Raw genomic sequence first — 25702 nt, 5'->3', positions numbered from 1 at the left:
ATAGCTGTTTATTTAATTTTACTCTCTTCAATGAAGATAATTTGTTAAATAAATAACTGAATTAAAATATTATAGCTGTAAGGCTTTCTATATTAATACGTTCACAAATGAAGCTTTTCTATAATCAGCCTAAGTGTTCAAAAAAAAATATGTATATATATATATATAGGGATTGTCTCTATAGCAAAAATTTGGAAAGCATATAAATGTCCATTAGTGGAAACTGATTACATTCATTGCATTCATAAACTATGCACCTATTAAAAATGATGGCATGGACCTGTGTTTATTTCTATAAGGTGATATATCTAATGTGTCAACAATTGAATAAAATTAAGCTAAAACAGGTAGATTATTATATTTTAATTTAATAATATCTAAAAGCTAGACAGCTAGCTAACTAGAGTAACCAAAAGGGTATAGTGATTTTGTGCGGGAGGAGGGGAGGGCTGGAAGGGGATTTATAAGTGATTTTTACTTTGTTATTTTATTTATTTATTTTTTTGAGACAGAGTCTTGCTCTGTCGCCCAGGCTGGAGTGCAGTGGCACAATGTCAGCTCACTGCAACCTCTGCCTCCTGGGTTCAAGCGATTCTCCTGCCTCAGCCTCTGAATAGCTGGGACTACAGGCATGTGTCACGACACCGGCTAATGTTTGTATTTTTAGTAGAGATGGAGTTTCACCATGTTGGCCAGGCTAATCTCAAACTCCTGACTCCTGACCTCAAGTGATCCACCTGCCTCAGCCTGCCAAAGTGCTGGGATTACAGGCGTGAGCCACCACACCTGGCTTGTTATGTTTTTTAATGAGCTGAACATACATATTTGTATAATCATGCAAATAAAAGCTATTTGTATTTTGTGAGAAAGATAAAACATTATTTATTTTTCAAATCATGTGTTCTGATATTCAGTTTAGCTAATGACATACATTATATAGGAGTCCAACAGAAACAGGAATAAAATAGATCTCAGTTCTTCCTTTTTGGATTATCAACGTAAATATTTTAAATTATGTATTAACTTTTTCATTGGTCTTTAATATGGAATATACTAAATTACATGCAGATTATGTTAAAACTCCTAGTAGAGCAGTATGTCTGGAAGGTAAATGCATAAAATAAGATTGGATAATATCTTTCATAAAAGTGAGTGTTGTCTGGTTTATATGTACTATCCCAATTAATGTTCGTAACACTGCACATTATTGTAAAAGAGATCCCATGTGATAGCTAAGACATTTAATAAATCAGAAAGATCCGATGTGTTCTAAATTCTCACGGTAGTTGAACTGAGTCATATTCTTAGGCATCGGTTCCAGTGATTATTAGTACTGACAACCTTGTTGATTCCACTTTTAAGATGATTAAACTAGATTTTGAGGCCCAGAAGTAATATAACTTGTCCACATTTTCACTTGATGGAGCCAAAGGCTGTGTAGTATGACTCATGTATGCACACAGCTACTGTTAGGCAGAAGTCTTATGCGTGAAATTCCAGAAAAAATTTCATTATCATAGTAACTGCCAAAAATCTGTAACAACTATATGATTCTGCTCTAGCAATATCCAAAATTTAGGTGTTAACATGGAAAATGTCCAGAGGAACCATGGGAGAACATGTTTGTGCTAAAAATGAAAGGGGGAACACACAGATAACTTCTAATTAGCATGCATTGGGTCATCGTGGCCACCTTTATTTATTTTATTTCATTTCATTTTAAAAAATTTTTTGAGATGGAGTCTTGCTCTGTTGCCCAGACTGGAGTGCAATGGTGCGATCTTGGCTCACTGCAACCTCTGTCTCCTGGGTTCAAGCAATTCTCCTGCCTCAGCCTCCCAAGTAGCTGGGACTACAGGCATGCACCAGCATGTCCAGGTAATTTTTGTATTTTTAGTGGAGACGGGTTTTCCCCGTGTTGGCCAGGCTGGTCTCAAACTCCTGACCTTAGGTGATCTACCCGCCTCAACCTCCCAAAATGCTGGGATCACAGGCATGAGCTACTGTGCCCGGCTGGTGGCCACTTTTAAATATTAAATATATATAACCACTTCCATATCTGGCTCTACAATTTTTAAAAAGTTTTTTTTTTTCATTTATTAGCCAAAATAGTTACATAAAGAGACACTTCCTCCTCCAGCTGTCTTAAGGTTATGCAGTGGTATAGTTTATATAGGAAAATCATGATAAATGCTTGATTGCTTTTATCAGTTTTCAAGAAAAGGAGACTGTTCTTTTCATTCTCCAAAAAATAGCAAGTTATTATTTTTTAGGTTTTTGGTCAGTGGGAGCCCCTTTATATTAGTACATTTAGTTTTGGAACATTTTGAAATAATTTCAAACTTACAGAAAAGTTGCAAGAATAATACAAACTTACACAAATACAAAATAATACAAACAATACAAAGAATACTAATTTCCATATACATTTCATTTGCTTTGTATTTGTTAAAGTTTTTACATTTGCTTTATCATGCCCTTCCTCTCTCCCTCCCTGCTACCCTTCTCTCTTTCTCTTTCTCTTTCTACACACACACACCACAGTCTATTTTTTCTGGAACCAATTAACAGTAGTTGTAGACATGATCTCCCATTACCCTAAATAATTAAGTATACATTTTCTAAGACAAGGACACTCTCCTAGATAACCACACAGTAACCATCAAGTTTATGAAATCAATGCTTATACCTTATTCAAATTCTGCCAGTTTTCTCAATTATGCCCCTTATGGCAAAAACACATGTCACATTTATGTGGCCATGAAGTTTTATTCTGTAGATGCCATCTTTTTTTTTCTTGACCTTGGTATTTTTAATGAGTATAGGCCTTTTTTTTTTTCCTTTTTTTTTTTAAATCTCTGCTCACTGCAACCTCCACCTCGGGTTCAAGCAATTCTCCTGCCTCAGCCTCCCAAGTAGCTGGGATTACAGGCATGCACCACAATGCCCGGCTATTGTTTTTTTTTTTTTTTTTTTTTTGTCCTTTTAAGTAGAGACGGGGTTTCGCCATGTTTGCCAGGCTGGTCTCAAACTCCTGACCTCAAGTGATCCGCCTGCCTCAGCCCCCTAAAGTAAAGTACTGGGATTATAGGCGTGAGCCACTGTGCCTGGCCTAGGCCAGTGAATTTATAGAATTTCCTTCAACTTCTTTTTTTTTTTTTTTTTTTTTAAATAAATAGAGATAGGGTTTCACTGTGTTCTCCAGACTGGTTTTGAACTCCTGGGCTCAAGTGATCCTCCCACCCTTGGCCTCTCAAAGTGCTGGGATTACAGACATGAGCCACCATGCCCAGCCCTTAATTTGGGTTTGACTGATAGTTCATCATATTTGTTTTTCGTGTAATACCATGGAACTGATGTGTATTCCTTTATTATTATTTTTTGAAATGAGTCTCACTTTGTCACCCAGACTGGAGTGTAGTGGCATGATCATGGCTCACTGCAACCTATGTCTCCTGGGCTCAAGTGATTCTTCTACCTTAGCCTCCTATGTAGCTGGTACTACAGGCATATGCCACCATGCCTGGCTAATTTTTGTGTTTTTTGTAGAGCCAAGGTTTTGCCATGTTGTCCAGGCAGATCTGGAACTCCTGAGCTCAAGTGATCAGCCACCTTGGCCTCCCAAAGTGCTGGGATTACAGGTGTGAGCTACCATGCCCAGCTGATGTGTATTCTTAGTGTAACATATCAGGAGACACATAATGTTGATTTGGTCCTTACTGGTGAGGTTACTTTGATCACTTTGTTAAAAGTTAGTGATTGCTGTTTTTCCCCACTATGATATTATTCTTTGAGATGGAGTCTCCCTCTGTCACCCAGGCTGGAGTGCATGGCACGATCTCTACTCACTGCAAGCTCCGCCTCCTGGGTTCATGCCATTCTCCTGCCTCAGCCTCCCGAGTAGCTGGGACTACAGGTGTCCGCCACCACACCGGGGTAATTTTTTGTATTTTTTAGTTGAGATGGGGTTTCACCATGTTAGCCAGGATGATCTCAATCTCCTGACCTTGTGATCCACCCGCCTCGGCCTCCCAAAGTTCTGGGATTCCAGGTCTGAGCCACTGTGCCCGGTGGTGTTATTCTTTTCTTCCTTGTATTTAATACATATTTTGTAGGGAAATACTTTGAAACTGTACAAGTCCTGTTACTCAACAAACTTTCACTATCTCTTTGTAGCATCCATTGATTATTCTTTCCTGAATAAATTTCTGATGGTTGCCAAATGTGGTTTTCTAATTCCATAATTCCTTCCACATTTATTAGTTAGCATTCAGCCTCAATTATCTGTTATGGATTCATGGTTTCCTATTTAATCTGTCATTGTCATCATTTATTTTGGTGTTCAGATTTAGTTAGTGGGAGCCCCTTCAGGCTGGCTCCTGTGTCTTTTGGACATCTCCTCATTGTTCTTTGAATTTTTCAATTTCCTAACATGAAACAATTTCAGGTTCACATTTTACTTTCTCTGCCCTAGGAATCAGCTAGTTCTCCAAGAAGTCCTGATTCCTTTTATTGGACAAGGCTATTTAGAAACTAGATATAGATACTAAATGAACTCATAGCTTACAGAGGTGTCATTGCTTCTAGCCCTATCAGTGGACAGTCAGGAAATAAATGTATGTGTGAATGCATGTATGTATATTTATGTATATATGTGTGTTATATGTGTTTGTGGTCTACACATATCTATAGTAATTTAGTCAGTGTTAATTTTAGTATCTGTGATGCACGCACACATATATAGTGTATTCACACACTTCCAATGAACCCTAGAATGCCACAGGATTCATTCTAGCCATCTCCATTTCCATATTTGTGATTCTGTTCTCTGTTACAGAATGAGAAATGTGGCTCCCACTTATTTGCTCATTTTCCCTTTTATGTAAAATTTTGTATGTATTTTAGCATATAAAAGCCCATAGGTCCAGGCCCTCTTGAGCTCAGCCATGATTTTGGTTGTGACTGTCTCTATTTTTTAATTTATTTTATTTTTTGATACAGTCTTCGTCATCCAGGTTGGAGTGCAGTGGCACAATCTTGGCTTACTGCAACCTCTGCCTCTTGGGTTCAAGCAATTCTCCTGTCTCAGCCTCCCAAGTAGCTGGGACTACAGGCGCGTGCCACCACACCTGCTACTTTTTGTATTTTTAGTAGAGACGGGGTTTCACCATGTTGGCCAGGCTTGTCGGAAACTCCTGACCTCAAGTGATCCCTCCGCCTCTGCCTCCCAAAGTTCTGGGATTACAGGCGCGAGCCACTGCACCTGGCCATGACTGTCTCTTGAGTCCCAGTAAGCTTCCTTGGTTCAGGGTTCACAGGGGTTGCCAACCCCAGATGCCAAAAGGAAGAGAAGGGAAAGGAGGAAGCCTAATTTTTCTATTAGAGGAGGGAAAGACAGGGGAAGCCCACCATTTAGAAAATATTCAAACCATATCTACAGTGTCAGAAGATACTGCTATTACATGCTGTATGCTCTCTGTTAACCATCATTTAGTCTTAGTTGTATAAATAACTATACATTTAATGCTTACTACTACCAGTCCTTATGTCAGCATATATGTAATTATTTTGGATTCCTAACACCTGTTTTATAGTGGATTCCCAGAAGGGCCTGTGGGAACTAAGTTCCATTAATTCTACAATGTTGAAAACAGTTCATCTGTGACCTTACTGCTTGAAGTTGATTTGGTGGATACAAACTCTTTGCCTTACATTTTCTTTCCATGTGTATCTGTGTTACTCCATTGTTTTATGCAAGTACTACTGATGAACAAAGTCTGATGATTTATAAGTCATTTTCTCTTTTTGCCTAGATGTTTAGTTAATTTTATTAGAATATGTCTTGGTGTTGGTTATTCTTGGTCAATATTAGGTCTGTGATTTGCCCTTTCATTTAATAGTTTCAGATTTTTTGTTCTTGTATCAGAAAAGTTTATTCTATCTTTTGTTTTTCTTCAGTACTCGTATGTATGTTGGATCTTTATTGTTAATATTTGCTGTTTTCTCTTGAAATTTTTTTGTCTTTTCACTTTTAAAAGATTTTTAAAATTTCCCTCTGGTATATTTTCTTTCTCTTAAAGCATTATCTGTTGTATTTATGAGTCTTTGTTTCTTCTAGATTAGTCTTTTTTTAATTGGCTTTTTAAAAATGTCTTATTTTATTGAGTTTTATCATGTAAGTTTTGATAGATAATTTCTTCTTTTTTTTTTTTTTTGAGACAGAGTCTTGCTGTGTTGCCCAGGCTGGAGTGCAGTGGCGCAATCTCAGCTCACTGCAACCTCCACCTCTGGGTTCAAGCAATTCTCCCACCTCAGCCTCCTGAGTAGCTGGGATTACAGGCACCGGCCATCATGCCCAGCTAATTTTTGTGTTTTTATAGAGACAAGATTTCACCATGTTGACCAGGCAGGCTAGTCTTGAATTCCTGACCTCAGGTGATCTACCCGCCTCAGCCTCCCAAAGTGCTGGGATTACAGGTATGATCCGCTGCATCTGGCCAATAATTTTCTGATGTTGTTGTAATTTTGATATATATTGTTCTTTTATATCATGCATTATTTTTTAGTTTTTTCAGCTTGTTTTGAAGTAGTGCAGTGTTCATCTGTTTTGTTAGCAAGTGTTTGTGGTGTGTATTCATTGTCTTCAGAGGTTTAATTTGTATTCATCCTTTTTTTCTTATAATTTTGTATCAGATTTGACTTCTGTCATTTTCTTTTATTCATTTTTATGTGCTGTTAGACTTTCTAAATATGTAGTGATCCTTCTGTTTTGTGTAATGTTTAAAATGTCACCTTGCTAAATGAGATCTTCTCATTCCTTTATCCTTCCCTACTTTTATCTGGAGTTTCTCTTTTTGTTTTTTTTTTTTCTTGTTTTCCCTCTCCTCTTCAGTTTGGGTCCTGTTCCCAGCAGTTTCTTCTTGGTATGACTTTATTCTGGAAGAGAGCTTTGGTTGATTATTTTTAAAGGCATGTAGTGACTAGAGTCTTCCATGCCCTTAAAGTTTTATTGTGGACCCTTGCACTTGTGTACTATTGTATATTGTAGTAGGCAAAACTCATTCCTTTTTACATACTTTTCCCAGTTTTGCCTGTTGTGCTATATAGAGAGTATCTGTTGGTTATTTTTATTTTTATTTTTTTATGTTCTGTGGGCTGGCAAATTCCCCTTTATTATACTCCACTACCTACGCAGATCTTGTAGCAGTTGGTGGTTTGTCCCCACCTTCTTATATTTTGGGATTTTGTGCATGAGATTTTCTCTGATTTTATGAGGGAATTTGGAGAGATTTAAAATTTAAGCTGCTGTCAGCCTTTTTTCCAGAATTCTCACAAAAGTTATTATGTTTAAATGTTGTGAACTACTACTTCCCTTAGACCATGCTGGTTTCCATGTGATTGCAGACTAAATACAGACTGTAGTTTAAAAATTGGCCAGACGTGTGGCTCACGCCTGTAATCCCAGCACTTTGGGAGGCCAAGGCGGGCGGATCACTTGAAGTCGGGAGTTTGAGACCAACCTAGCCAATATGGTGAAACCCCATCTCTACTAAAAAAAAACAATTACAAAAATCAGCCGGGTGTGGTGGTGGGTACCTATAGTCCCAGTTACTCAGGAGGGTGAGACAGGAGAATCACTTGAATCCTGGAGATGGAGGTTCCAGTGAGCTGAGATTACACCACTGTACTCCAGCCTGCCTCAGTCTTTAAAAAAAAAAAAAAAAAGAATTTATGTTATATTTCTCGTTAATAACTGTAGATTGGTACCTAGTTGAATGTGTGTGTGTATATATATATACACACATATATGTAACATAACATTATGTATAAATATATATACATATATTTATGTTTTATAAATATTTATATATAACTATATATAAAAATAGCTTTATTGAGACATAATTCATATGCCATACACTTCGTTCATTTCAATTATACCATTCAGTGGTTTTTTAGTATTTTAGCAGAGTTGCACAACAATTATGGAAATCAATTTTAGAATATTTCCTCACTTCAAAAAGACACCTCATTACTACTCTTTAGCAGTCACTCCTCATTTATTCCCAGTTCCACCCTCCCCTGAACCCCCAGCTTTGTCAACAATTCATTTACTTTCTGTCCCTGTAAGTTTGCCTGTTCTGTACATTTCATATAAATGGAACCATATAGTATACTATCTTTTGTGACTGGAGTCTTTCACTTAGCATAGTGTTTTCAAGGTCCATTCATGTTGTAGCACATATCAGTACTCTGTTTCTTTTTATTTTTGAAAATATTTCATTGTCTGGATATATCATTATCCATTCATCATTTGATAGACATTTGGTTGTTTCTTTTTGCCATTATGAATAATGTTGCAGTGAACATTTGTGAGTCAGTTTTTGTATAGTATGTTTTCATTTCTCTTGGATATGTACTTAGGAATGGGATTGTTGAGTCAAATGGTAACTGTGTTTAATTTTTTAAAGAACTACTAGATGATTTTTCAAAGGAGCAGCACCATTTTACATTCTCACCAGAAACTTACTAGGGTTCCAATTTCTCCTCATCCTNTTATAAATATTTATATATAACTATATATAAAATAGCTTTATTGAGACATAATTCATATGCCATACACTTCGTTCATTTCAATTATACCATTCAGTGGTTTTTTAGTATTTTAGCAGAGTTGCACAACAATTATGGAAATCAATTTTAGAATATTTCCTCACTTCAAAAGACACCTCATTACTACTCTTTAGCAGTCACTCCTCATTTATTCCCAGTTCCACCCTCCCCTGAACCCCAGCTTTGTCAACAATTCATTTACTTTCTGTCCCTGTAAGTTTGCCTGTTCTGTACATTTCATATAAATGGAACCATATAGTATACTATCTTTTGTGACTGGAGTCTTTCACTTAGCATAGTGTTTTCAAGGTCCATTCATGTTGTAGCACATATCAGTACTCTGTTTCTTTTATTTTGAAAATATTTCATTGTCTGGATATATCATTATCCATTCATCATTTGATAGACATTTGGTTGTTTCTTTTGCCATTATGAATAATGTTGCAGTGAACATTTGTGAGTCAGTTTTGTATAGTATGTTTTCATTTCTCTTGGATATGTACTTAGGAATGGGATTGTTGAGTCAAATGGTAACTGTGTTTAATTTTTTAAAGAACTACTAGATGATTTTTCAAAGGAGCAGCACCATTTTACATTCTCACCAGAAACTTACTAGGGTTCCAATTTCTCCTCATCCTTCTCAACATTTGCCATTGTTCATCTTTTGGATTATAGCCATCCTTGTGGGTGTGAAGTGATACATGTCTTTGTGGTTTTGATTTTTATTTCCCTAATAGCTAATGATGTTGAGCAACTTTTTTTTGTGCTTATTGACCATTTGTTTGTTTGTTTTGGAGAAATGTCTGTTCAGATCCTTCACCCATTTTTTTAACTTGTGTTTTGATCTTTTATTATTGAAATGTAAGAAATCTTTTTTTTTTTTTTGACATGGAGTCTTGCTCTGTCGCCCTGGCTGGAGTGCAGTGGCCAGATCTCAGCTCACTGCAAGCTCCGCCTCCTGGGTTTACACCATTCTCCTGCCTCAGCCTCCCAAGTAGCTGGGACTACAGGTGCCCACCACCTCGCCCGGCTAGTTTTTTTGTATTTTTTAGTAGAGACGAGGTTTCACCGGGTTAGCCAGGATGGTCTTGATCTCCTGACCTTGTGATTCGCCCGTCTCGGCCTCCCAAAGTGCTGGGATTACAGGCTTGAGCCACCGCACCCGTCCAAGAATTCTTTGTATATTCTGGATACATTTTTTTTTTTGAAAATCAGGTATGTTATTTGTAAACATTTTTTTCCATTCTGTTGATGATAGCCTCTGAAGTACAAAAGTTTTATATTTTGATAAAGCCCATTTTCTCTGTTTTCCTTTTATCACTTTTACTTTTGTTTCTATAGTTAAGAATATTTTGCCTAAATCAACATCATGAAGATTTACTTCTGTATTTTCTTCTAAGAGTTTTGAAGCTTTAGCTCTTACATTTAGGTTCATGATCCATTCTGAGTTAATTTTTGTGTCCAGTGTGATGGAGTCCAAATTTATTCTTTTGCATGTGGATAGGTAGTTGTTGACCCACAAGTTCTGATATGCAGTATTTTCATTTCTATTCAGTTCTAAGTATTTTGTAATTTCTATTATAATTATTTCATTGATACACAAGCTGTCTAGATTTTTTTTCATTTTGTTTTTTCTTTTTCAACCCATTTGTGATTTATTTTATTTTATTTTATTTTTATTTTTTGAGACGGAGTCTCGCTGTCTCCCATGCTGGAGTGCAGTAGTGCGATCTCGGCTCACTGCAAGCTCTGCCTCCCGGGTTCACGCCATTCTCCTGCCTCAGCCTCCCAAGTAGCTGAGACTACAGGCGCCCGCCACCACGCCTGGCTAATTTTTTGTATTTTTAGTGGCGGCGGGGTTTCACCGTGTTAGCCAGGATGGTCTCGATCTCCTGACCTCGTGATCCACCTGCCTCAGCCTCCCAAAGTGCTGGGATTACAGGTGTGAGCCACCGCACCCAACCCATTTGTGATTTTTGTTTTAGTTACATTTTTTGTAATTGATTTCTCACATAACTGTATTGTGCTCATAGATTGTGGTATATGTATATGGTACTAATTCTTTGAGATTTGAAGAGGACCACTCTGTGGTCTAGCAATAATGTGGGCCTGTGAGAAAGGAATATTCACCAGTTAGGTATCATGCTATATCCCTTAGAAAAAGCTTATAAATTTGATGTCTAACTCATCTGTATCCTCAGTGATTTCTTAAAATTTACCTTATGTCAGATACTGATTGAAATGTGTTAAAATCCACAATGATGATGGATTTCCCTTTTTTTCCATTAGTTTGATAAAATTTTTTATGTTTAGTTTTAACTTTTATTATGGAAAGTTTTAAGCACACACAAAAGGAGAAAAAAATAGTATAATCAATCCCTATCACTCACCTGTCTTGAACCATTATGAATATATATGGCCAACCTTATTTCATACACATTCTTTCTACCCCTCCTTTTATGCTTCTCCTCCCCAGATTATTGAAAAACAAATCCTTGATAAGACTATTATTTTTTTACACTCATTGTTCACATTTACTCTCGTATTTACCACACTATTTGCGTACCATTCCTTTTTGCATCTCAGCCTATCTGTAAATGTTTTCCTTTTGCCTGAAATGTATATATTACAGTATCCTCTAGTGAAAATCTTTTAGTGATAAATTTTCTATTTGTTGGAAAATGTTTTTATCTTGTGCACTTTCTGGAAAATTAGTGCATAACTCAAGTTAGCAGTTTATTTTTTCTGAGCACTTGAATGATAATATTCCAGTGTCTTGGCTCCCATTGTTGCTGTTGAGAATTAAATAGGAAGGATAAATTTCTGTTACTGTGTGGATGATCTCATTGACTGCTTTAAGGACTTACCTCTTTTTCTTTGGTAATCTGCAGTGTCACATGATATGACGAATAAAATTATGTCATAAATAATTGAATGATTATAATCTCCAGTTACTGGCTTTAACTTAACATTCTACTTCTGGGTGGTGATTAGTATTCTGTAAACAGTTAAGTACATAAGGGAATGCATGCTAATTAAAAAGATTCTATGGTGAATCTTTTTGGAGAACACAGTTCATAATTTGTCTGCTTTAAAACTTTCTTCTCAGGATCTTGTGTATGTACCTTGATGTAAACAGGCACAGTATACTTTATCTTTCTACAGCACTATTGGAAATAATTATGAAAAATGGAAGCACGGCTGGAAATAGCCCTCATTGCCGAAAATCATCAGGTAGTGGTGATCAAAACAAGCCTAATGGCACAAAGGACAGCACATCTGGTAGTGGTGAAGGTGGAAAAGGCTATACCAAAGACCAAGTAGATGGAGTTCTCAGGTAGGAATAAATATGGTTTACATCTCAATCATAACTGGTATTGTACTTTTTGATGTTATAACACCTGAAAAAAGTGAAATACAACATTAGAAGAATAGACATCAAAGAATTGAACTCTGGGTTTGTCTTATGCTTCATATTCTTTATAAAACTAGTCTGTAAAGTACCAACTCTATAGAATATTCTGTTTTTTAAAGTAACCTCAAGTTACAAAGCTTTTCCAAATAATTTTTTTAAGAAAATTATTGCAGCTTTTGACACAATATTGTTTGCGTAGCAATATTAAAAGAGGATGAAGAATTGTTTTATTTTACATAGATGAAAATGGGAGAATTTCATGAGAGGAATATTGAGTGTAATAGCAACATTTTCAATTTCCTACTTATATTAGTGAAGGATTTTTTTCTATTTATATTATACTTATTTTTCAGGCTTATCTTTATATATATGAGACACTAATGGTCTTTTCTTTTTGTATATTTTAACTTCTGATTATTCTGTCTCGTGTTTTTAGTTTTACCCATGTCTCTTTACTTCATAAGCAGAAATGTTGTAGAGTTGATAGTTTTAAACTGGGTTTTTGGGCTGCTTTTAAATTTTATAAGTAAAAGGATTTTCTGCAATAGTATGTTTTGGAAACACTAGAAAAAAGGTCCTGTTTGTTTCTGCTAAAGCTTAAGGAAGCTGTATTATGTTGTACTGATATTACTTTGCTAGGGAATTCTGTATTAGAGATTTTGACCAGAGATTAATTCAAGATCTCATGGAGAGTGATAATAATATATATAGTGAACTGACTCAAGTGAAGAGTATTTAAAATTAGTTAGGTTAAATCTCTTTCTCATTTGTCCTTTCTTGTCTCTCTTTTAATCTTATTTCTTTTTTCACCTTTTTACCCCATTCTCAACTTTTTATTTACCATAATTTGTAACTGAAGTATATTTTGAGATATAGGTTTTATTTATTAAGGAAAGTGGTTTACCATATCTTAATTTTAAAATCAAATACCCATATATTTATACTTTGCATTTGTCCCTATATATTTAAATGCGAAAGCTTGGTTTTAACATTTTATTTGAGAGTGATTACAATGACAAAAAAGGATTCTCTGACTGGGTGTGGTGGCTCACGCCTGTAATCTTAGTACTTTGGGAGGCCAAGGTGGGTAGATCACCTGAGTTCAGGAGTTCAAGACCAGCCTGGCCAACATGGCAAAACCTCATTTCTACCAAAAATAGAAAAAGTAGCCGGGCATGGTGATAGGCACCTGTAATCCCAGCTACTCGGGAGGCTGAGACTGAAGAATCACTTGAACCCAAGAGGCAGAGGTTGCAGTGAGCCAAGATCACACCACTGCACTCCAGCCTGGGCGACAGAGCAAGCCACCTTCTGAAACAAACAAACAAATGAACAAAAAAGTATTCCTTAATCATGGTAAAGCCATTATAGAGTATTTGATGAGTATGAATGGTAGTGAAGCACTTTGAGTATATAAATAATGCTACTAACCACTTTTATACCTATAGTACTGTATCAGAGGTAGCTGAATAAGTGAAAGAAATGAATACGTGAGAAACTTACTTTTGAATTTATTTCGTAAAAAACTTTTGTTAGTAAGCAGTGTGCTTGAAACATGTTCCTGGAAAACACATTCTAAAACAAATTGTATTTGCTTATAGGATTTACTTTATGTTGAGAGAACATATTCTCAAGGGTTCAAAGAAAGTTAAATGTATTATATATGATTTTTTTTTTTTTAAGAATATAGAATCACCTTTATATTTGAAAGTTTACCAAAAAACTATGGTTGAAAGTTTTGGAAAAGAAGAATCTCCTAAATCTGGTGTTTTTAAAAAGTCTGTTTCTTCATTTCCTCTACCCTAGCCTTGAAAGAAAAAGAAGAGTAGTCCAAGGTGTGGTAGAAATAAGGAAGGAAGAGCATTGATGCCTCTTTGTTCTGGTATTGATTATATATATATGTGGGATGGGGTTGGTTTTGTATGTATGTGGGTGGTTGTGTGTGTGGTTCTCCAAAGCCCAGAGGAACTGGCTCTAGGCAAAGAAACACCTTGAGAATGGAAGAATGAAAGATGATGGTGAGTGTAGATACACTCTGTGTGTGGCCAGAGTTGGACAGGTGGAGACATAAAAGGTGGAGGGAATTTTTCTGTTTTCTCTGTCAAATTGGAGATGAAGTCTCCTGAGAGTAAGAAGAAAAGAGATGAGGTTGAAAGCTTAAGAGAGTGGTAAAAGTATGGAATATTTGCAGAGGATAAAAGCAAAGGGAATGGAGTATGACTGATTTAGCTTTGAGGCCCAGCCACATTTGAGACCATGAATTCTTTAGGAGTGGAAGAAATAGCTTAGTAGTATACCTGTATTAGAGATTGGTCCTCTGGTCAGTAATCTTACTATACCTTTTTAATTAAATATAATTTTTTTTCTTTTGGGGACTAAATATGATTGGAACAGTCTCTAAGAGAATCCCTACGTTTTCAAAATACTTCAGTCTGTACTTTATATGAGTTTCTCAGCTGAATATACCTTTTCGCTTATATTAGCCTTCGTAAGTGTTGCTTTAGTGAGGGTACAGATCACCAGCAAACACTTATATGATGTATGTTTTTGTTTTTTCTTTTACCTATACACAGGGGATTTTTCTGAAGAAAGCCATGTTATCTTGTTGGTTAGCATGATTATGCAAACAAGTTGCTCAGTGACAATTTGGCTCAATGGGGAGAAGTCTTACAATAATACTGCATCCATTGCATAAGTAAGAGCTAGCTTACAGTAAGACTGAAGAAAAAGTATGTAACTTTGTAAACTAATATTCTGTTAAACTTGGCGATTTTCTTTTAATGGAAGTATATTGAAAATAATGGAGACAAAGTTGTCATGGATCTTACTTGAAATTTTAATATACCATTGAAAACTTTAATATATCATTTAAAACTTTACAAGATCAGTGTGAAATTATTAATGGGAGTATCATTGTATTTATCAATTAGAAACACTGTACAGCTGTTAAGTCAATTTAATTATGGGGATTTGAATTTAAGATTTGATTTAAGCTTCAGTTCTTTGAGAATAAAAGAAATCATTTTGCTAAACTTATAAAATAAGTAATTCCTTGTCTCAGGAATAAATAAATGTTTCCTTAAACACTAGTTAAGTTTGGAGTATATTTAAATAATTAGCTATACACATGAAAAAAAGAGAATCTAAAAATGACCTTCCTCTCCCACCAACTATGCTTCCATGTACATAAGAGAAGACATAAAGTCTGGACCAGGCAGAGTTTTCCCATTGTTGAGCTCCACACAGATCCTTTTGGCCTTTTTGTACATTATTTCCTTCCAAGATAGGTAATGGGTTACTCTTTTTAAATTTATTTTAATTCTTCAGTGAGGCAGGAGAAGGTTTTACTCGTTTAGAAAGCAGCAGATTGTAAAAAGTGTAACAAACAGATGTAGCTGATGAAAAGGAGCATGATGAACAACAATATGAATGAAAATAGATACCTGAATGCTAATTTCTCATTCAGGTGTGAAAAATTAGGTGAATGGGTATATTTGGAGCATTACTTCAAATACATAGCCTTCAGGCTGTCCATTGGTGATGATGACTTTATAACTGCTGGCTTCTCAATAATTTCTCCTCTAATATATAATGAAAAATATAGTGCAGAGAAGATATGGTAGAGCTGGATACAGCTGAAAGTTAATGAAATAACTGTTTTTCCTGTCTAGCCTTTTTTTTTTTTTTTTTTTTTTTTTTCTCGTCTGTGGCAATTCTTAACTTTATGACCCTATCTAGAGCACTGCAGTTTTTCACCTACTTTGTCTACACTATCCAGCAACCTCCTATGCTGCCTTTTTTAGTTGACCAGGCTTTTGTGCTCAATAATTATAAACAAGACAATTTAGAGACAATCTGGAACATAATTCAACATCCTACACACTCAAACCAAGTAGTAATGGCTTTAGGATTGTTCAGTGTTTAATTTACCTTTTATTTTTTGCATTCAGGTAGTGTCTGTCATATTCATAGCTGTATACCTTGTCTCACAGTCTATTTCACTTCTGTTAACTGCTTCTCTTCTATTCCAAATGATTTTTATTACCAACTACATTTTCATGACAGCATTCATCACATTTGATCTGAATGTGACTTTTTAGATCCCCATCATTTCTGCTCTCAAATTGAAAGTCATCTGTCCATCCATCCAACATATATGGTGAACAAAATATAATCCCTGCCTTCAAAGAATCTGTAATCTAGAAGAGTTGTCAGACAAGTAAAGAGGCAAATGTAGTACACTGTGGTAATTGTTGGGATAAGGCTAAGTTCAGAGGATGTGGGGAGGATATAAGAGGGGCAGCAAACCTAGTCCTGAGAAATTTGAATTCTTAGGAAAAGGAAGAGCTAAGCCAGAGTCCGGAGAAGTTGTAGAAACTAGCTAACCAAGAGGAGAAGCAGAGAAGGTGTGCTTAGCACCAAAAACAGCTGCAAAGATCTAGGAGGTAAGAGAGGCGGCTTCAATACTGATTGTAAGAAAGAAACAGGAAGATGATAGGTCGCTTTGAAATCTGACGGGTATCCTTTTTTTCTGTATTCCAGTTCTGAGACAGCAGGATTTTCAAGTCGGATGAACAGATTTGAATTCTTACTTGTGAGGCCTTCCTTTATTACTTATTTGAAATAGGAGGCCTGCCCTTCCTTTCTGTTTCTATTAGCTACTTTATTTTTCTCCAGATATTTATCACCATATGATGTACATTATATTTTACTTATATATTTGTTTATTGCTTGTCCTTCTCCCAATTGTAAATTTGTGATTGTTTTATTCACCACTGTAGCATCTGAAATTGTGCCTAACAGAAAGTAAATATTTGTTGTTAGTAAATATTTGTTGAAGAAATAAGTCCTCATTCTCATCTGTTACTTGGTTATGTGAATTTAGGCAATTAACCACTCAAAGACTGGTTTCCTCATTGGTTAAATAGCAATAATGTCTACTAAATGAGGAGCAAATGAGATAATTTGTGTAAAATAATCAGTATAATAAAATTCTATAATTCTTTATGTGAAATCTTTGTGACCAAATGCAATTTGGAATTCAGAATTCTTCATATTTTAGAGAGGTACTAATATAGTCGGCTCTCCACATCTATGGGTTCTGCATCTGTGGATTCAACCAACTGTGAATTGAAAGTATTTGGTGAAAATAACAATACAACAATGAAAATAATACAAATTAAACAACCAATAAAGTGTAACAGCTGTTTACATAGCATTTACATTGTCTTAGGTATTATTTATAACCTAGAGATGATTTAAAGTACATGGGAAGATGCATAAAGGTTATATGTAAGTACTACACTATTTTATATCAGGAATTTGAGCATCCATAGATTTTGGTATTCAAAGAGGGAGGATCCTGGAACTAATCCCCTATGGATACCAAGGAATGACAGTATATTATATATTATACACCTTAGAGTCTAGGGCAGCAGTCCATAACAAATAGTAACATGTCTCAGCAAAACATACAGGTATTCACACTTAAATGGGATAAATGAAGATTCTGTAGTAGCTTCACATCTTTTCAGGTCAGATTTTGCCTAGAGGCAAAATCTAAGTCCAGTTCACTTTTTTATGCAGTAAAATTAGTTATAGAATGACTTTGATTTTCAGAGCTTTATGGATATTAGAACATTGATATGGGATGGTGGACCTGTACCTAACACACAGTAGGTGTTTTATAAATGCCCCCCATTTCCTTTATTTCTATCACATAGTTTCTAAACATTTCTAGGAGAATGAGTCTCTACACAGGTAGGGATCATTCTCTTTTTTTGTTTACAGATACATGTCAAATACCTAGAACACTGGGCACAGTGGGTATTCAATAAATATTATTGACTAAATAAAGGAAATGTCATGTTTTGAAATAAAGTTGACATATGTTAATGTTTTTTAAGTCTCTAAAGTAGAAAAATCCAATTTTAATTTCTGTAAATTTGTATAATTTTATATTACTTGCCCTTTTAACCCCCAATTTCATATAACAAATGATAGATGCCTTCATTATATAAAGAAAGCTAAGGCTCATTTACTTTGAAAATATTTACTGAGACCCTGTTGTGTGCCCAGCACTGTGATATCTAATAGGTTTAATAGTTAAAAAAAAAAAAAAGAAAATCAATCTTGTCTTTTTTCTTTGAAAACTTTGAATCAGTCTTTGCGGTTCTTTTGCTGCCAGTGTCCACTTATACCCCAGATCATTTTGCCGGTCACTTACCTCTATCTACCTCTGTTATCAAGCCACCCACACATGGAACACATCTAAAGTTGCAAAGTACTCTCCAAAATTTTGAAAATGTACTGTGGCTTTTGTGAAAGTAAATTACTAGATTGTGGAAGAAGGTTGGCATCCACTTGTACTTAATGTTCTCTGTTCCATTCAGAGTATTTCTTTTCTAATCTTAATGTACTTTAAATACTCCAGGCTTAAATCTGTTAAATATTTAATGTACCAACTGTATGTATATAATCTTTAGAAATGCGCTTATCACAATGAAAATCAGGGATAACATTTTTTGAGTACCATGTTATATTTTATCATGAGATGTTATCTTTTCAGAGAGTGACACAGATAAATTATCTTTGGCATAACAGGGCTGGCTGGGTGCAGTGGTTAATGCCTGTAATCCCAGCACTTTGGAATCCTGAGATGGAAGGATCATTTGAGGCCAGAAGTTCGAGACTAGCCTCAGCCCCAACATAGCAAGACCCCATCTATACTAAAATAAATAAATAAATAAATAAATAGGCTGACTTAATGTGACATTTAAACCATAGAATACTGCAGTTGTTTTGCATGTACTAAACTATTGCTTTGATAGTTGGTTAGATCTACATTATGCAAGAACAAAATTTTGGAATGTAATGCATGTTCATTCTTAGCTGTGACATGCTTTTGAAGAGTTTTGGAATTACTTTATCCACTTACAAGTACTAAAAAATTATTTGTATTGTCTCATTTTAGTTACAATATATGCTCTGACTTTCATCCACGATTATCATGGGCTTTGCTTTACTTCTCTGTAGTTGTGATCCCTTACACTAAGGACATTTTCATGGTTTACTCTTCTTAGACTGGGGAAGAGGTTGGAGGAATGGTCTATGGTTGAAAAGAGAATGAAGCAAACTAATCCTTAAAGGGATAAGCCATCATTAGATTTTGAGAAAGAGTCCACAGATAGTTCTTTATACTATCCTAATAAATTTAAAATTAGAGATATTACATGACCGTCTTCCTTGAAATTTACATTATAACACACTCTCTTGTTCACAGCATAAACAAATGTAAAATTACTATGAAGTACTTGGAGTTACGAAAGATGCTGGTGATGAAGATTTGAAAAAAGCTTATAGAAAGCTTGCTTTGAAGTTTCATCCAGACAAAACCATGCACCTGGAGCAACAGATGCTTTTAAAAGTAAAGTAAACCTTTTAAAGCAATTTTACTAAGCTCTCTTTAAAATTCACTTTATACTGTTTCAGAANTCTCCAGATATTTATCACCATATGATGTACATTATATTTTACTTATATATTTGTTTATTGCTTGTCCTTCTCCCAATTGTAAATTTGTGATTGTTTTATTCACCACTGTAGCATCTGAAATTGTGCCTAACAGAAAGTAAATATTTGTTGTTAGTAAATATTTGTTGAAGAAATAAGTCCTCATTCTCATCTGTTACTTGGTTATGTGAATTTAGGCAATTAACCACTCAAAGACTGGTTTCCTCATTGGTTAAATAGCAATAATGTCTACTAAATGAGGAGCAAATGAGATAATTTGTGTAAAATAATCAGTATAATAAAATTCTATAATTCTTTATGTGAAATCTTTGTGACCAAATGCAATTTGGAATTCAGAATTCTTCATATTTTAGAGAGGTACTAATATAGTCGGCTCTCCACATCTATGGGTTCTGCATCTGTGGATTCAACCAACTGTGAATTGAAAGTATTTGGTGAAAAATAACAATACAACAATGAAAAATAATACAAATTAAACAACCAATAAAGTGTAACAGCTGTTTACATAGCATTTACATTGTCTTAGGTATTATTTATAACCTAGAGATGATTTAAAGTACATGGGAAGATGCATAAAGGTTATATGTAAGTACTACACTATTTTATATCAGGAATTTGAGCATCCATAGATTTTGGTATTCAAAGAGGGAGGATCCTGGAACTAATCCCCTATGGATACCAAGGAATGACAGTATATTATATATTATACACCTTAGAGTCTAGGGCAGCAGTCCATAACAAATAGTAACATGTCTCAGCAAAACATACAGGTATTCACACTTAAATGGGATAAATGAAGATTCTGTAGTAGCTTCACATCTTTTCAGGTCAGATTTTTGCCTAGAGGCAAAATCTAAGTCCAGTTCACTTTTTTATGCAGTAAAATTAGTTATAGAATGACTTTGATTTTTCAGAGCTTTATGGATATTAGAACATTGATATGGGATGGTGGACCTGTACCTAACACACAGTAGGTGTTTTATAAATGCCCCCCATTTCCTTTATTTCTATCACATAGTTTCTAAACATTTCTAGGAGAATGAGTCTCTACACAGGTAGGGATCATTCTCTTTTTTTGTTTACAGATACATGTCAAATACCTAGAACACTGGGCACAGTGGGTATTCAATAAATATTATTGACTAAATAAAGGAAATGTCATGTTTTTGAAATAAAGTTGACATATGTTAATGTTTTTTAAGTCTCTAAAGTAGAAAAATCCAATTTTAATTTCTGTAAATTTGTATAATTTTATATTACTTGCCCTTTTAACCCCCAATTTCATATAACAAATGATAGATGCCTTCATTATATAAAGAAAGCTAAGGCTCATTTACTTTGAAAATATTTACTGAGACCCTGTTGTGTGCCCAGCACTGTGATATCTAATAGGTTTAATAGTTAAAAAAAAAAAAAAAGAAAAATCAATCTTGTCTTTTTTCTTTGAAAACTTTGAATCAGTCTTTGCGGTTCTTTTGCTGCCAGTGTCCACTTATACCCCAGATCATTTTGCCGGTCACTTACCTCTATCTACCTCTGTTATCAAGCCACCCACACATGGAACACATCTAAAGTTGCAAAGTACTCTCCAAAAATTTTGAAAATGTACTGTGGCTTTTGTGAAAGTAAATTACTAGATTGTGGAAGAAGGTTGGCATCCACTTGTACTTAATGTTCTCTGTTCCATTCAGAGTATTTCTTTTCTAATCTTAATGTACTTTAAATACTCCAGGCTTAAATCTGTTAAATATTTAATGTACCAACTGTATGTATATAATCTTTAGAAATGCGCTTATCACAATGAAAATCAGGGATAACATTTTTTGAGTACCATGTTATATTTTATCATGAGATGTTATCTTTTTCAGAGAGTGACACAGATAAATTATCTTTGGCATAACAGGGCTGGCTGGGTGCAGTGGTTAATGCCTGTAATCCCAGCACTTTGGAATCCTGAGATGGAAGGATCATTTGAGGCCAGAAGTTCGAGACTAGCCTCAGCCCCAACATAGCAAGACCCCATCTATACTAAAAATAAATAAATAAATAAATAAATAGGCTGACTTAATGTGACATTTAAACCATAGAATACTGCAGTTGTTTTGCATGTACTAAACTATTGCTTTGATAGTTGGTTAGATCTACATTATGCAAGAACAAAATTTTTGGAATGTAATGCATGTTCATTCTTAGCTGTGACATGCTTTTGAAGAGTTTTGGAATTACTTTATCCACTTACAAGTACTAAAAAATTATTTGTATTGTCTCATTTTAGTTACAATATATGCTCTGACTTTCATCCACGATTATCATGGGCTTTGCTTTACTTCTCTGTAGTTGTGATCCCTTACACTAAGGACATTTTCATGGTTTACTCTTCTTAGACTGGGGAAGAGGTTGGAGGAATGGTCTATGGTTGAAAAAGAGAATGAAGCAAACTAATCCTTAAAGGGATAAGCCATCATTAGATTTTGAGAAAGAGTCCACAGATAGTTCTTTATACTATCCTAATAAATTTAAAAATTAGAGATATTACATGACCGTCTTCCTTGAAATTTACATTATAACACACTCTCTTGTTCACAGCATAAACAAATGTAAAAATTACTATGAAGTACTTGGAGTTACGAAAGATGCTGGTGATGAAGATTTGAAAAAAGCTTATAGAAAGCTTGCTTTGAAGTTTCATCCAGACAAAAACCATGCACCTGGAGCAACAGATGCTTTTAAAAGTAAAGTAAACCTTTTAAAGCAATTTTACTAAGCTCTCTTTAAAATTCACTTTATACTGTTTCAGAATATTAAATTCTGCTTTTGGACTGGTGCATTTAGAGACCAGCACAAGCAAGGGTCTGGAAAATCCTTTAAAACTTCAGTTTTAACTGGTCATACCTGAAGTCAAACGAATGCAGTTTGCCTTCACAAAAGCAACATTCCAGTTCTGATACAGTCTTAAGTAACTTTTCTAGGCACGTATGCATGCTTTCTTGTTTACCAGGAACAAGTAGGGTGATGATTATGCATGAGCTTCTAGCATATTGCCGTCTGGTTCTAAATGAACTAAAAGCAAAATATAGTTTTGTGAGTTTTAAAGTACAATAGACTGGAACTTGGATATTTAAGAAAATCTCCCCAGAGTTCTTTTATTTCTATTAAATTTTGCCCAGTTTTTTCATTTTATATATGTAGTTTTAGCTAATGTCATTTTTTCTTTTTAAAAATATCATTCCTCTTGCCTACTATTTATTTTTTGTTTTCTATCTCAATATTCTTTACATTTTTTGCCAATTTAATAAATGTCAGAGAAGTGATTTTGTCATTTTATATTTTGTTAAATACAATTTATTTGTAATAATTTCTAATTCATAGTTAAATGCCTAAATTTGTGATTGTTCATTCTTGTGAATTTGGCATCCGTAAAGCCAGTGTATAATGTTTACAGTACAATAGTGGGGTCTTAGAATCACTGGAAGTAGATACTCATTTTAAACATCTTCCAAAAAGATAGAAGAATCAATTGGTCCTTCATGAAAATACTGATAAGATTGTTTCCAAAACAGTTTTGTTTCTTGAAGGAAGTTGCCAAGGAAAATACATTTGGGAATTAATAATATATTCCAATAAAAGCCACTGCCAAAGTGGTGCTGGTAACAGTAAAATACCACTGTGACAGGGAGAGACGTCTCAGTTTGTTTCCTTAAAGTAAAAGTGGTGTTTTGAAAGTACAGGAAAAGCTTTACTTGAAAACACTAACTTGCAAATTACATTTCCATCAGTTCATTACCTGAAGAATGTGTCCAGAAAATAGTGCCATTATTTTCTTTCCTCCAAATACACACCTTTATTAAACAAAAGTAAAGCTTTCATTTTAAAAAATAACACAGATAATAGCACTTAGGTTAATTTATAATTCAATAGTACAGAAAGTTGGGAAATTTCTGATGGAATTGTCAAGGAGAATAAATATTTGTTTAACTTGTTTTATAGCTTGAGCCTAATGTATGCAGTCACAGAGTTACCAGAAAATGTAACTGAAATCTTTAAATAGCTAATTTATTATCATATATTCCCCCAAAAGCTAAAAGTGAGTTTAGATTTATGAGTTCCACAAATTTAATTTAAAATTTTTTGAGTGTTAAAAACGTTTAAAATATTTTGGCAGTGGATTATTCATATGTTTGTGATCTACCAAGTGATTTCAGTGTTAATTCTTCATTAATGCTAAGAACATTAAACTATTTCTTCAACTTCTGTATTGAAGTCATGTTAGCATCTTGGAATAACACTAAATGTATGTAGCATATTTCTACAGCCTCTGTAGTGTTTTGAATAGGTTAGCAGCATAGATGTCACCTAAGGAAGCCAGCTGGACACTCAGTGGGGTTTTACAAAGCTGGTTATACTTTCGTGTGGTACATTTCAGAGTTTAGTGCTCTGCTTTGCAAAACTAGAAACTTAATACTTACCAACATGCCGGGAGATGATTTATATCTAGAGGAGAGGATCACATTGTTCAATACACAAAGAGATTACCTGTAAATCAGAATGCCAGTTTATTAGTCCCAAAGAGGATCAGAATAGGAAATTGGCTGATGAGCCCATTTTTCACTGAGTGGAAACTACATAGAAAACTCAAGTTGTAATCCACATATGCTTGCCTAGTAACAGTAGTTAATTAGAAAATATTACAGATAGCATCATCACACAGAAATGGCAGGTTTTACTCATTTAGCATACAGGATCTTCTCATTGTCTTCGGTATCATCTTATTTTATTTTTAACCAACCAGTCTGTTTTTGGAATACTAAGCCGTTTATCTCTGAGCAAAGACAATACTGTTGTCTTTTTTATAAAAGCTAAAGTATGGATTGATTGCTCTGTAATTACTAAAACACTTTTTTCAGAAAATGGAAACTTCTTGCTTTTATTTCCTTCAAGAATAGAAAATGAAGAGGTAATTAATAATTATATGAAGAGATGTTTCATTTGTGTGTTTTGTAAAGCTTTAAAAATAAAAAAGATTGTTCTCAAGGAGAATGGACGAAATGAACTCATACGTTCATGTAGCTATTTTGTCTTTCCAGTTAGGATTATAAGTTTCCCAAGTGGGGAGTATTTTATTTACATGTAAAATGACTTGCAAAATACATGTAAACATATTTTTTAAAACATTTTAATGAAATGAATCCCTTTCCTTTTTTCTGATGTAGATGTCTTCAAAACATACCCATTCTACATTATCTTCAAAGACTCCCCAGCATTTCAGAGACTATTTGAATAATACCTGTGTCTATTGACATACACATGAATGCTGTAATAGGGTGTAGATTAGTTGTTTATGTGTTTGATTGACAAGTAATAGTGGAATGGGAGTTGTTGCTTGTATTAGTTCTGGTAGTTCAATATGAACATCTAGAGTATATCTCTAAGAACAAAGAGTTTAATTCTGCCATTTGGGTTAGTTCTTGTAGAGAAGTACAGTGAGAGAATCTGAGATATCTTCTTCCCCAAAGAATTTATAATTCATAAAGGGGAGATAAACCTTACACAGAACTTTTGTGATATAGTAATGCCTCACATTTAAGAAACATCTTATAGTTTTTCATTCCCATTTTAAATTTAATGCTTATTTAAAATCTCATGAAATAGTTAAGAGACCAGTGTCATCCTCATTTCAAAAATAAGAAAATTGAGACTCAGATTTACCCAGGATCTCACAGAAGACCAACTATATTTAAATACCAAAACAGACTACAGATGTCCAAAGAAAGGTTAGAAAGATGAAGTCTCATTGTGAGCAGAGTAGTTGGAGAAACCTTCATAATAGTTAGAATTAAGGTTAAAATTAAGAGTTTTCTTAAGAGTTAGCATGATATCTATGGTTAGAGAAGAGAGGGGATGGCAAAAGCTTGGCAGCGAGAATGAGGTGGGTGATCTAAAATTCCATGAGGACTTCCACTTTCAGGAAGATAGGACAGATATACTTTTCCCTATTTCTCCCAATGAGTACAACTGAAAACCCCAAACATTAATATATAAAATAAAGAAAACAAATGAAGACTCTGAAAGGTGGAGAGAAAAAAGGTAAACCAACTAGGTAGGGACCACAGGATTCAAAGAACAACACAGCAGTTAGTTACT

General features: G+C 34.6%; 1 protein-coding gene across 4 annotated transcripts in view; it reads left to right on the top strand.

The window, feature by feature from the left end:
- Positions 1–25702, top strand: part of DNAJB14 (DnaJ heat shock protein family (Hsp40) member B14) — a 54834-nt gene that overhangs the window by 5894 nt on the left and 23238 nt on the right. For 2 of the 4 annotated variants that reach the window (XM_017852363.1, XM_017852364.1), the window contains exons 2-3: positions 11779–11950; positions 22148–22293. In XM_017852363.1, the coding sequence (XP_017707852.1) occupies positions 11779–11950; positions 22148–22293 (318 nt within the window). Of the gene's footprint in view, positions 1–11778; positions 11951–17647; positions 17704–18596; positions 18773–22147; positions 22294–25702 lie in introns of those variants that run through there. The other 2 variants (XM_017852367.1, XM_017852365.1) reach the window with 2 other exon arrangements.

Source organism: Rhinopithecus bieti, unplaced genomic scaffold (assembly GCF_001698545.2).
Source record: "Rhinopithecus bieti isolate Rb0 unplaced genomic scaffold, ASM169854v2 scaffold_34317, whole genome shotgun sequence".
Classification (NCBI taxonomy): domain Eukaryota; kingdom Metazoa; phylum Chordata; class Mammalia; order Primates; family Cercopithecidae; genus Rhinopithecus; species Rhinopithecus bieti.
This window is presented reverse-complemented; position numbering and strand designations above follow the sequence as displayed.